This window comes from Apis florea, unplaced genomic scaffold (assembly GCF_048593485.1).
Source record: "Apis florea isolate Af1SG1 unplaced genomic scaffold, ASM4859348v1 contig_2201_pilon, whole genome shotgun sequence".
NCBI lineage: Eukaryota > Metazoa > Arthropoda > Insecta > Hymenoptera > Apidae > Apis > Apis florea.
Window position 1 is genome coordinate 941,942 of NW_028256542.1, and position 13,683 is coordinate 955,624.

General features: G+C 49.1%; 1 protein-coding gene and 1 long non-coding RNA gene across 4 annotated transcripts in view; one reads left to right on the top strand and one right to left on the bottom strand.

The window, feature by feature from the left end:
• LOC105734795 (uncharacterized) overlaps positions 1 to 3,393 on the top strand; it is a 68,605-nt gene extending 65,212 nt beyond the window's left edge. For all 3 annotated transcript variants that reach the window (XM_086917446.1, XM_086917447.1, XM_086917448.1), the window contains exon 4: positions 1,320 to 3,393. In XM_086917446.1, the coding sequence (XP_086773572.1) occupies positions 1,320 to 2,411 (1,092 nt within the window). In that variant the 3' untranslated portion in view covers positions 2,412 to 3,393. The remainder of the gene's footprint in view (positions 1 to 1,319) is intronic.
• The window catches only part of LOC147658518 (uncharacterized), a 193,540-nt gene that overhangs the window by 48,086 nt on the left and 131,771 nt on the right, over positions 1 to 13,683 (bottom strand). The window lies entirely within an intron of this gene.

Below are 13,683 nucleotides of genomic sequence, written 5' to 3' on the forward strand. Positions count from 1 at the left end.
GGAGGAGGAGAGATATATATCGATGACCCCGAATCCGTTCGGGATCGTGCGAGCCGAATTCTTGCATGGCCGACCGCGACACGCGATATTTACCGTTCCCGGGGGAGAAGGCATCGGAGAGGCATCCAAGCGTCGAACACTCGATACCACACGTCATCTCACGTGTGTTCCGCCGCGCGTTTGCGTAAACCTCTCTCCGGGGTATCATATCTGTTCCGTGACACCGTCCTACGCGACCCGATCGGTGCGCGCTCTCCCTCCCCGCCGCCCCATCCCCACCCCGCCCCATCCCCATTCGAGTCGCGTCGCCGTCCTCTTTCTCTCTCTCTCTCTCTCTCTCGGCCGTTCGTCCGTCCGTCCGTTCGTCCGTCCGCGATCTGCTTGCGATTCAAAACCTCAGGATACTTGTTGCATTGCCTGCTTACCGGTGTACCCACACGCGGCCTGCGCCCGCGCGTACACACGCACATACGCACGCACGCGTCGATTTTTATTGCGCGTAGCTCGACTTACCTTCGATTCGCGTCTTTTCTCTCTCTCTCTTTTTTTTTTAATCATCCAATAATTTTTACTCGTGCTACTATATCGAAACGTTCGAATGAAGAAACCAGTTAGAATTTTTCGAGATACGTTATATTATTCCTAAGAATAATTTGGAATTGGAGGAAAATAATTTCGAAATGAAGTGAAGCCCCCCTATCGTTGGCCACCGATGTCGATCTCGGTCGATCTTGTTCCTCGCGTAAGTACACGAAGCCTCGAGTAAATCTTATCGAATTACCTTCTCTCCTTGCCCCGTACACAAACACGCGGACACCGTGTTCGGCTTTCGCCTTTCCCATCCTTGATTAAGTTATGCCTCGCCTCCACGGAGAGAAACGTTTCCTATTAAGGAGGAGGAGGAGTGAGGCATCATATCCCCCCTAGCTAAATATGCCTCTCGCGAGGACATCAAAGTTCCGTTATTACTGGCCCATGAATTTTCCCCGATGGGCGTCGTGAAACGCCTCTCCTCCTCCGCGTGACGCGTTTGACAGCGGAACGAAAGGGGTCAATCACGAGTGCACCGCCTTTCTCTAATCCTCTTCAGGTGAAAATACCTGAAAATGCCGAGGAAATAACTGCGGGGGCATACCTCTGATGCCGGTTCAGATGGAATTCTGGAGCCGCACATTTCGAGGGGATTTTGAAATGCTTCGAAAGAACACAGAAAAGTCGAGACTTGTCCGTCCGATGCGAAACAAAACGTTTTCATTCTTATTTCTCGATCGACGTTCGAAATCGACGAATCTAACGCGTCTCGTCTCCGTTTGTTCCAGATCACGGAAACGTACGCGTTCCTACCACGCGAGGCTGTGACGCGGTTTCTTTTGGGCTGCACGGAATGCCAACGGCGTCCACGTACCCCGAGCCCGACCAACCTGTCCAACCAGTCGCAGCAGGCGACGCCGCTCTCGACGACCGGCCTCACGCCGTCCGCCACGACGACGACCACGACGACGACGACGACCCCTTTGAGCCCCAACGCCACCGCCTCCTCGCAAACCAGCGGCAGCCCGAAGCAGCGCGAGGGGAGCAACCACCACCACCACCACCACCATCACCACCACCACCACCACGAGGGCGGCAAGCCTCTGTACAGCTACAGGCACCACCAGAAGCATCACCACAAGGGTGGTGGCCACCCCTCGGGCGAGAAGAGCGACAAGGAGAAGGAGGAGAAGTACAATCCCCTGAGCATCACGAATCTGTTGAAGAAGGAGCCGGTGACGGGCGGCTTCCTGCCGGCCGCTGACGGCCTGCCCGACTCGAGGAGGACCCCGGAGTCGGACCGCGCCAGCTCGAGAAGCTCGGCTTCCTCGAAGAGGAAGCGGATGCTGCCAGAGGGCCGGACGCCCTCCCCCCAGCCGAGCCACCCGTTGCCAAGGCCTTGGAGCCCTGGACTCGATCCCAAGAACACGCCCATCGACTACAGTCTTCCCATCACTACCTCGTACCTGAAGCATCAGCAGAGGCTGCAGCAGCAGGCGGAGAAGAAGAAGGCGGCTGCGGCCGCGGCCGCCGCCGCCGCTTCCTCCTCCTCCTCCTCATCCTCCTCCTCCTCCTCCTCCTCTCCTTCGACGGTGGCCAAGGAGGCCGAGATGGAGCAGAAGGTGGACGAGGCCCTGGTGGACGCGGTGGAGAGGGACAGATACTCGCCGGCCACGGGCCTGATCGACACGAACCTCAATCTGTTGGCCACCATACAACACCTCCACTGCCAAGTGATGCTCGCCCTCACGGAGAGGCTCAGACCGTCGATCGCCATGCCTAGCCCCCTCGTCTTGCCCACCATCGGCAACGTCCTCTCCACGGGGATGATGCTCGGCTCGGAGGTCTCGGTCCAGACGGGCGAGAATCACGCGACGTGAGAGGCCACCACCTTGCCTCCACCCACGCGTCTCCTCGCCGAGTATCGAGTATGAGGCTACATTACGCGCGCACAATTTTTCTATCGTACGTCCGATCCAAGGAAGGATCGATCCATCGATCGAGGAAGCAAAAAGAGCGAAAGCAAGGATTGGTCGCCTCGGTTTGCGACGAAAATGAAGAGTCGGCCGAATCGAGAAAACGAGCGTGCTCGTATCGTTTGTTGAACGCCTCGTCGGTGGGATAATAATCGACCAGATGGGGGGGGGGGGTTGTATAACCGATATCTCTCGGAGATATGGTTAGGTAGCAACGCGATCATCTATTAAACCGGATGAGATCAATTAATTACTTGATCAGGCGTGTGTCAACTTTCGAAATCGTCTCTCTCCCGATATAGAACGGGGAGGGGAAGAGAGAGGAATTATTCGCGAGTCTGTCAAAAATATGGGTCGGGTGAACGGCGGCGGCGGCGGCGGCGGCGTCGTCGTCGTCGTCGGGGAAACAAGATCCTCGATATTTTGAGATCCCAATCCATCCCGGGTTGGACACAGATCCCCCCGAAAATGGAACTTGGTTTCGACGGGGAGGAAAGGTCGGGTGCTTGAATATTTGAACAACTGGAAACAAGATCGATGACGGACGGGAGGGAGGGAGGGGAGATATTCTCTCTCTCTCTCTCTCTGCCACTTTTCGTCTTTGGAAGTCGCGGATGGCGAAGTGCGATGATTCGATCGATCGATCGATCGATCGATGATGATGATGATGAGGATGATGAGTCTCGTTGTTTTATATTTCGTTGTTTTCGAGATTTTTCTTCTTTTCTTTTTTTTTGGAGGATCGAGAATTGCTCGTCACCGATTTTTATTTCGTATCTCGTAAAAAACGCACAATTACGCTTAAATCGATTTCGGGGAGGGGGGAGGATGTTATTACTACTTTTATTTTTTATTATTATTATTATTATTGCTACTACGTGTACCAAAGGCGTTGCAAGGAGGGGGGGGGGGGAAGAGACGACGATTCTTTTTTTTTTTTTCTCGTTCCTCTCCTTCAATGGAGAAGGAAAGATTTTTCGGCCTGAATTGTTGATCGATTGCGTTTCAAGATCGTATTATTATTATTAATATTCTTATTCTTATTATTATTATTATTACTATTATTATTATTATTATTATGCGATCGAAGGAACGAGAAACGAATATCTCGTTCTCGAGGGAGGGGAGGGGAGGAGGTGGGGAAAAAGAAACTCGTTAGAAATTTTTTTTCGTATTTTGACCGTGATTGTAGATTAGCCTTGTGTGCGATATTAAACGACGGAGGAGAGAAAGGGAGAGAGGAGAGTGAGAGAAAGTTATATATATATATAAATATATATATATATAGGGGTAGTAGTTTTCTTCTGTGTATTATAATTAGCTTGCTCGTTGTAGACGTCGCGCACGATTGGCGTGAACGCGGCGTGTTTGTACTAGGAGTTTGATAATCGTTGTGAAAGTAGAAAACAGAACGGAAGTTCGAGTAACGAGATAGATAGATAGATAGATAGGTAGATAGATAGATAGATAGATAGATAGATAGATAGCGAGTGAGAGAGAGAAAGAAAGAGGGATGAGTGAAGTTGGTGGATAACGCTCGAATCTATTATTTTGTATATAATATCGTTGTAACATAGCGCAGTTAGTTGTTAAGGATAAAGAAGCGCGCGATTGTATTATTATTATTATTATTATTATTATGAGTAATATTGCTATTATTATTATTAATTATTATTAATTATTATTATTATTATTATCGTGACCAGTTATCATCATTATAATTAATTAATTGATTATTATTATTTTATTATTATATTTAAATTGCACACGAACAAGATGGGAAAAAAATATATGAAATCACAAAATCCGAACGAACACGGCTCTCTTCATTCTTATTCTTATTTCTCCTCTTTTTTCACTGTGTATATATATATATATATAATTCCAATTGCACGATACTACCTGAATTTGAACTTTGAGAAGAGAAAGACGAAGAAACGGACGGATTACTTGAGAGATGGGAAATTATATAAATCCAAGTATAAATCCAAAATATAATCCAAAATAGCAATCGTCCTATACCTCCGTAAAAATGAGAAAAGCCTGTTTCATTGCCTCCCTGTCATCATTGTGTATATATATATCGTCGCGAATTCGCCCCCTTCTCCACCCCGAAAGAAAAATCAGGAAATCCCGTGGCGAAGATCCACGAAGCGAACAATGAACGCAATTGACACTTCTGGAAAGAAGGAACAAGAGGAGGAGGAGGAGGAGGAGGAGGAGGAAAAACGAGGGGAGGTTCGTCGTCGAATCATCGTCACCTCGACTTGTACTTTAATATCACGGACAAAGAGGGATAGAATGATCGAGTCCCCTTTAACAAAGTATGGAAAGGGCAAAGGCAACCTTCCCTTTCTCTCCCCCCCTTCCTCTCTCTCTCTTTCTCTCCCTCTCACGCTCTATCCCTAGGTAAGGTAAGGATCGTTTCTTGGAGGCACCATAGGTAATGCAGCCTTTTCCCATCTGGCTGTTGCCAACGTTGTAGCACCGGCCTCGTTCCATCAACCGGTCCCTCTCTCTCTCTCTCTCTCTCTCTCTCCCTCTCTGCCCTTAGGAAAACTCGCCTCCCCCTCTCCACGATTCCAATAAGGCTGCTGCCTCCGTCGTGCTTTCCACCCTCCCTCCCTCCCTCCTTCCCTTTCCTCTGCCTCACCCTACAACAGTTCGTTGGCTCACCCCCCCTCCCCCTCCTACGCCGCCCTCTACAGCGCACGGACGATCTCTCTCTCTCTCTCTCTCTCTCCTTCTCCTTTCCTGTTCGCCCTCGGTGGCCCCTTCGCCCTAGGAAGGCCTCGTGCTTTTGCCACGGCATTGTTGCTATCGATTCCCCGGCCCTGGAAACGTGTTTTTCTTCGGATATTTCGTGGCTTTCCCTCGCCTCTACTCTCTCTCTCTCTCTCTCTCTCTCTCTCTCTTCGTTCGGCTGGAATAACGAGGATTTCTAAGAAAGTCCATCCAGAGAGTCTGTCCTTTCTGCCCTGCCTGAGATCCTTTCTCGGGGAGGTGAAGGGGAGAGAGGTTTCTTGGGTTTATTATTTTTCCTCCTTTTTCTTTTATTCGCGATATTTTCGGCCTCTTTAGAACCTTCTCCGTTCGAGGTTTCGTCGATGATATATATATATATATATAAATATATACGATGGTGTGGCGAGGTTTTCGAAAGTTTTCTCGTTTTTTTTTGTTTTTTTCTTCGTTTTCTCACGAATGAAGACGAACGGAGCAAGGGTGAAGATCGATTTCGAATCTCGAAATATTATCGAATCGAGATGTTGGAAAAGAGATTTTTTTTAAATCGAGAACAACGGACGTGAACGGGAGAAATTAAGAAGCGTCCGAAACACGGCCGGAGATTTCAACGAACGGTTACACTTTCCTCCGCGGCATTGCGGCGAGATCGAAACACGTGTATCGACGAAATTTTTTTTTAGCTTACAAATTTTATCAAGGGATTAAATCTCACTATTACAATTATTCTTACGCGTTTCTTCTTCTTGGCGTTTGTCCATCCTCTCGGGAAGAGGAGAGGATAATAACTAGTAATAAAAAAACTTTTATCCAAAATTTTTACTAAAATCGAAAGATTCGACGCGAATTTTTCTTACACGTCGGTAAAAAAGTAAATCTCTCGCCTTACCGACGGCGAAAACAATAATTTCAACAACAAGAAAATTTGTGAATTGAATGGAAAAATTCTCGGTACCAACGTTCAAACAAATGTTTTCACCATAACACGTCGATCGTATTATCGACGTGACTCGATCGGCCCCCGATTTAACGAACGTTCTCCCCTCCCACCTCTCTCGACCACGCCACGAGTCGCGCGTGACGTCCATTGTTCCTCGTGGAACTCTCCTCGTGATCTCCGTGTCACGCTTCCTACTACCACGCTCGGGAGGGAGGGGTGAGGTAGGGAAAAATGTAAATTGCGCCACGGCCCCCGACAATGGGCTCGATTCTCTCGTTCGTCACCGCCGTTCGATGTCCATTAGGCCTCGGAACGGGTGTATTAAATATCGATATCGAGCGAGCCGGCGCCGACCGCGATCGATCGATGACAAATCGTGGGGGGGGGGGGGGAGAGGTTCGAAGAATGGCTGGCCTCGGTGTTTTTTCTTTCTTTCTTCTTCTACTTTTCGTCTTGACGAGGCTCGATTGAGGAGGTATGCGTGCGATAAACGAGATCCGCAAAACTTTTATTTCTCCTTTCGATCATCGCCCGTTATCACTTATCTGTTATATATCGATATTGAATGGAAATAAAAATAATCCAACTCTTTCTTCCAAATTTTCCATCGACCACAACCCAAATAAACCCTTTGCTCGTCTCCGTCATCCATCCAGCCGATCGCGATCCGGTTGGTTTCAAAATTCCGCGGCTTCGAATTGCGCGGAAGAAGAAACGGTATTCCCAACAAGGGGCGGGGAAAACGAGAGAGAAAGATAAAGCTACCCCACCCCCGCCGGCCATTGTAATTCGTATCGCGAGTCGTGCGGGAAGATCTCTTATTTTCCCGTAGCAGTATACCTACCTATATCCTGGTGTCTACCCTCGTTTCAACCTCCCCCTACCTCCCTCGTTCCCCTTTCAACCTCGTCGTCGTCGTCGTCGTCGTCGTAGTCGTCGACGACTACGACGTCCGACTACGCTCGCTTCTCTCTATGGAGGATAGCGCCGCTCCGCTCTAGAATGTAAGGGATGATTTTGGAGATAGCTCGAGGGTCGCTCGAGGTACGTGGGAGTTGTAGGTGGTTGTGTGGGCGGTTGGTTGGACGGGTCGAGACGGGTGGAGTGGCGTGGAGAGGGGGAGAAGTGGAGTGGGGTGAGGGGAGGGAGGCTAGATCAGAGAAGCGGTGTATGAGGGAGGGAGGGAGGGAGGGAGTTGGTGTAGGTTTGCCTCGAAACGGGGGCTGCCATTGGGATGCTTCGCCCGCGGGGGGGTGGTTGAAAGGGTGCTGGGGGATGGAGGTGAGTCTGCAGAGTCTCGGAGGAGGGTGAGTTCGGCGCCGAGGTGTCGGTCTTTCTCTCCCTCTCTCTATCTTCCTTCCTCCTACGTATATATATATATATATAGATATACGCACACGTACGTTGCGTTATGCACGATGCTGGGCGCATGCTGGGCGAGCGCGGCCTGTTTAAATCTAAATAAATAATTTGGCCGGCGTGACGTTGATCTCGTTGCCCCGATCGGCCTGATGTTTCTCCTCGTAAATGCGCGCGTCTTCACAGACAACCGTGACGAGCGGATCGCGAGACAGCTGCTGTGACAGCGTGAAATTTTAATCGCGCGATGATATTCGATCGATCCGAACGTGCTTCGCTCGTTCGAGCCTTCCAGCTCGAAGTGGAATCGAGGATTTGGAAAATCGAGTACGATTTTACCTTCGATTGTGAACTCGAAACAAGAACAAACGAAATTTAAGAAACAAAAGATACCTACATATGTTTGTATCTTCGAGAAAATAGGAGGCGTTCGTGTCGACGCGTGATTTCGATTTCGAGGGAAATTTGAAAAAAAAGAGAAGGGAGAAGGGAGAAGCATCGTGGAGAGATAACAGGGTCAGGTTGTAACGGCGAGTGGCGAGGGGCGAGGGGAGGGAGGCGAAACGGGGTTACTAATTCCCGAATAATGAAGGGATGAATCGCTAACCCCTCTCCGGGCGATAAAGGGGTCGGTACTTGGCTGCATTGTTGGAGTTTTACCGTGTTTTTTCAACCACATGTCACGCATTAACCGAAACAATGTGGCTTAAATGAATGGCCCTTTTCTCCCACGGCCCCGTTTGTCCCCGCCCGCGTTGTTAAAACGTCCCCGGTATTTGTCACGCATTTATTTCCCAAGGATCTCCCTCCCCCCTCCTTGTCCTCCTCCCCCGCCACACTCGACGACCACTTTAAATTCACGTTCGCGTTCGCGTTCGAGCCGTTCGTGGATGAAAATTTCGCGACGAGATTTCTAGTTTCTCTCTCTCTCTCCTCCAACTAAGCTCCCCATTTGCAATTCGCCCGCGAATTTGCCTCCTCCTCCTCCTCCTCCTCCTCCTCCTGTTGCCTCTCCCTTTTTAATTAAGAAGGATCGTCGATGATGATGGTGGTGTCGAGAAGGTAAATTATATTTATGGCCGGGTGTAAAGTGCGTGTAATATTTTACACGGGGGTAAGAGTCTCGGTGCAATAATTTGGTGGCGATAGGTAATAAAATCGAAAATGGAAAATTTTAAAATTTTCAAAATGATCTTTAACTCTTTCTCTTTCGAGATTTAAAAAGTGACAAACGCCGAGTGTCATCGATACGGATCGATCCGTCGATTCTGCGTGAATAAATTTCTGTTCCTTCCTTTTCTTCTTCTTCTTCTTCTTATTTTTTTTTTTGGTCCATGGCAAGGGACAGGTTGGGGACGAATTCTTCGCGAAATCGTTTTTCGATGAATAACGTATTCTCGATGCACAAACAAAGAAGAGCGACGCGCAAATTTGATGGATGAAAGTCTAATTCTCTCGAATGTTTAAAAGGAATGATCGATTCTCGAGTAAATAAGTAAGTAAGTAATTGGGCAAGTTTGGTGGTAACTTTAAAAAAAAAAAAAAAAAATAAAATACGTTCGACCTTTTTCTTGGAACTAACTTTTCACAGGAGGGGGAGGAGGATGAGTGAATTCCGCGAGGACTGTTTGCACGGTTTCTTTATTCTTCCTCCCTCCTCGGGGTGTTTTCGCCCCTCTCGACGCCTACTTATATTGTTATGTAATTTATCTTGGCCTACCCCTTGTGCGAAGGAATGCTCGCCCTTGGACCGCGGCATTAGCGACACCAGAGGGTGTCTTTACTTTTCACTTTTGCTAATTTCACTCCGCCCCCCTTGGGATGGTTTATATCGTTGCGCGTATCGTGACAAGCGTGATAATTTATTCCACGCTCCGAGGCGATGTTGAGATGAGGAATTTAGGCGATTTAGGCGGGAAATTTTGAATTTCCGATGATCTCCTGTATTATTATTTAATCGGACTTTAACTTATTCGATTCGTCGAAGCGACGAATTATTTATTTATTTTTTCACGCGCATTAAAGCTTTCGAGCCTGAAGCTTCGAGTGCTTGCAAGCGAAGCTATACTTTATTTTATAGAGGAAAGGAGTATGATTTTCGCGAAAAAGTGTCGAAAAGAGTATCGATTTTCCTCCCGTAGTAACGCTAATTAAAATTTTCCGGCGTTGAATTGTTTAGCAAGCGCAAGAAAAGCTTTTCGCAGGTACCGCCATAATTACCGGTTACTCGTCACGTAAGTATCTCGAGATTCAAAATTCTACTCCAATTTTCTTGTTTGCCTTAACAAAGTGAGGGAGGGAGAGGTTGGCGTGCGCGCCGCTCTTATTAATATTTACCAGACTTCCAGTTTTCCATGGTGGTCTTAAAAAATATTCTCTCTCCCCCCCCTCCCCCTCCCCCTCCCCCCGCTTCCCGCTTGCAACAACGGGAAATGGATCGCGGACATCCAAGAAAGAAATACGTGCAACATCCTGGGAAATTTAATATTTCAGAGATTGTGTTACGATAACAAAAAGATAATATTGAATTTCTTTCTTGTAATAAAGCGAAGAAGGAGAACGTTGGAAATCGTGATGGGTCGATATTTTTGAATTTCCCGCGTCGACCGAACTCACCTCGACGATCTACGTTCGCCTATATATATATATATATCGTATATATTCGTAACGTATTTGGAAACAATTGGCTCTCGTATCCTCAAATTTCACAATCACCTATTTCTGAAACACCCTGTACATTCCACTCTCGCCCGCCCTCTTTCTTCAAATCCAAATATCCCTACACACCTATACACGCGTTATACTTGTACCTTCCCCCATTAATAAAAAATTCGTCCCCATTTTTTGAAGCGTCCTGTAGTACTCAACTCCACCCTCCCCTCCTCTAATCGCGAAAACACATTCGCAAAATTTCCTTTTCACACGCGTCACGTGTGTACACGACGGATGTTCTCACATCATTTAGGAATCATCAAAGGCAAGCCGGTGCCAACTTAACATCACGTTCCGTTTCACCGTTGGTACACGAGTCTGAGAATGCAGACTCCGGATATACGGCGAACCTCTCTCTCTCTCTCTCTCTCTCTCTCTCTCTCTTCTCTTTCGTATTTTTCTCGCCGCGGGCAGGGAAACCTATATCTACGCGTCATCCACTCTCAAGTTACCATCTCGACTTTCCACTACCTCAGCTGGTTCCTTCGCATTTTTCCCTTGGATTTTGCTTGCCGTGGAATAACCCCACGGTCTTCGGTGATAATGCGTATGGGGATTCGAGCTGACGTGCAAACTACACCATCGCGCGTCGGTCTTTATTATGTATGTATTTTTCTTTAAGTTATCAGTTTTTTTTTTTTTTTTTTTTTTTTTTGTAAGGAAATTTTAAAAGAACGCGACGGGGGGGGGGGGGAGGTTTAAAAAAAATTTATCTCCTTGAAACGTTTCCTCCCTATCCTCTCGTTGCCATCTCGTCCCGAAAGAAGGATTCGATTTCAATGAATTCGTAATTAGCGAGATGAAACATGGTCAATCAGTGAGAAGATTCTTCATTATAAATCGAGCAAGTCGAGTATTATAATAACACGGGGGATATTCGATATTTATTATAGTACACGCGTTTTACGAATCACGTACGATGTAAAATCACTTTGCACTGTGGTCTCGTCTCTAATAGATGAACGTACTACGGTCTACTAATATTATAGAAGGGAATAACGTTTAAAACTACGCAAGTATCCATTTAAAAATCCCTCGTCTCCCTCTTATTAAAATCATTTTTCAAAATCCTATCAACCATTTAAGGAGTCTCGAGCTCCTCGTTTTCTGGAATGCGCATCTCGCGCATTTACCCTTTACCCACTTCTCCATCATCCGTCAAAATGAAAAAGAAAAAGGGGGAAAAAAAAATCATCACTCGTTACACGTTTCCATTTCCCCCTTTTACGAGTATGCCATTAACCGGCGCATGTTTATCCTCCGTCGACGTTGGTTAAGCGAGTTTTTGCCCTATTAGTGATATTAGTGACACCTCGCGACTCAAATTGCAACCGTTATTGAATAGCCGGTAAGCTGGGCGGAAACGCAGGAACAGGAGACACGGAAAGAATCGGAACAATTATCCGCGCGGTTTTTCTTCTCGCGTAACGGCCGAACGGGGATTGGCGAGGAGGAGAAAGGTGAAAGAGAGAGGGAGAGAGAGAGAGAGAGAGAGAGGGGCATGCGTATCGTGCGCATGCACGAGCACATGGCATCCGCGCGCGACATAATTCGCCAAAGTATCCGTTAATGAACATCCATGAACGGTAATTCATTTCATACTTATTCTCGCGACGGCTGGCGTGTATCCTTGTTCGTCAGGGGCCAACAAAGCTTGCCCCTCGAGAAATGCATCGCGACGTGCACCTGTGCGCTGTTCTGCCGCCGCTGTTCTGCCGAGACTGCGGCACCGTAAAGCGTGGAAACAGAGAGAGAGAGAGAAAGAGTGGAAGAGGAGGAGAGAGAAAAGACGGTGAGCGAACGAATAGGGAAGAGAGAGAAAAAGAGGAGAGACCGTAGCGACGCGGTAAGCGGGCGAAGGAGGAGGAGGAGGAGGAGGAAGAAGAGGAGGAGGAGGAGGAGAAAAAGGAGTAAGAGAACGGACGATCCCCTGTTGAGAGGAAGGAGAGGAAAAGAGAGAGAGAGAGAGAGAAGGGTGGAGAGGAGGGCTTCACGTAGCACTTTTCCTTGTATTACTTAGCCCAGGATATAACCCACCGCGGCGTCGGTGGTGCCTATATCTCAGCCGAGGAAAACCACCCTCCGTACGCGTATCTCTCCCTCTTGCCTTCACCCATCCCACCTATTCTCTCCCTCTCTCTCTCTCTCTCTCCTTCTGTCTCTCTCACCCCATCCACCTTCTGGCAACCCGCTCTCCCTCTGAGCCGTACACCCTCCCTCCCGCCCCGCATACGGCTATCCAACCCTCCTAGTCAACCCCGACACACTCTACGCTCTCCTCTCTGTTCTCCTCCCCCCCGATTCCACCCACCGACACCCATCCACCTACCTCCATCCACCCGCTTTCCTTCCTCAATCCCCCACCCCTCCCTCCCTTCTCTCTCTCTCTCTCTCTCTCTCTCTCTCTCTCTCCGCTCTCCGCTCTCCCGCACTCTCACTCTACCCACCACGCCACCGTCACCCTCCTCACCTCTGCTGCCTTCATCCGTCGTTCCAACTCACCCCAACGCACTCCCTACTGAAGGTGGGTGCGCCCTACTGGCGCCTGAATCATCCCGCCCGAGGCCACGACCAGGGCGAGAGGATTGCGGAGGGAAGGGGAACGGGAACGGTAAAAGAGAGAGAGAGAGAGAGAGACGGAAGAAGAGAGGTGGATAGAGTATATACCGGGGGCGGGGGAGGGGGAGGGGGGAGGGTGGCTGACTGAGCTAGGGTTTTGGCGGTAGAACGTGGTGGTGGTGGTGGTGGTGGTGGTGGCGGGTGCTACTGCTACTGCTGGTGCTGCTGCTCAGGAGGGTGGCTCAAGAGAGGAGGTGGAGGAGGAGGAGGAGGAGGTGGAGGCGGAGGAGATGGAGGTGGAGGAGGTGGAGGAGTAGATGGAGGCCGGGGGTGGAACAGGAGGAGGGTAGCGGAGTTAGAGAGTCCGTGAGAGAGGAGGGTGAGGGGAGTGATTCGTTGGTTGGTTGGGTTGGCAGGGAAACAGGGGGAGGGGGGGAGGGGGGGAAGGGAGTAACGGGAGAGAAGAGAGAGAGAATTCGAGCAGCAAGGTACGTACCCGTGGGGTTGAAAGGGGGCGTCGAGTCGCCGTCGTCGTCGTCGTCGTCGTCGTCGTCGTCGACGTCGTCGTCGTCGTCGTCGTCGTCGTCGTCGTCGTAGTCGACGTCGTAGTCGTCGTAAACGTAGGAGGGAGAATATAGTCGGTATAAAGGGAGAGAGACGGGAGATGGGGGCGAGGAGGCCGGCGGGGTGGCTGGCAGAGGGGTGTAAGGCTTCACTAATTATTTTTTGTCGGTCGCACGACAGGGGTGCGACTGCCAGCAATGACTGAAATTAAATGAATGAGCACCCGGCAACGTTTCACCGACCGTGAAGGAAGAAACGAGGCCGAGAGATCGACCGGGGAGTGGGAGAAAGAGAGAG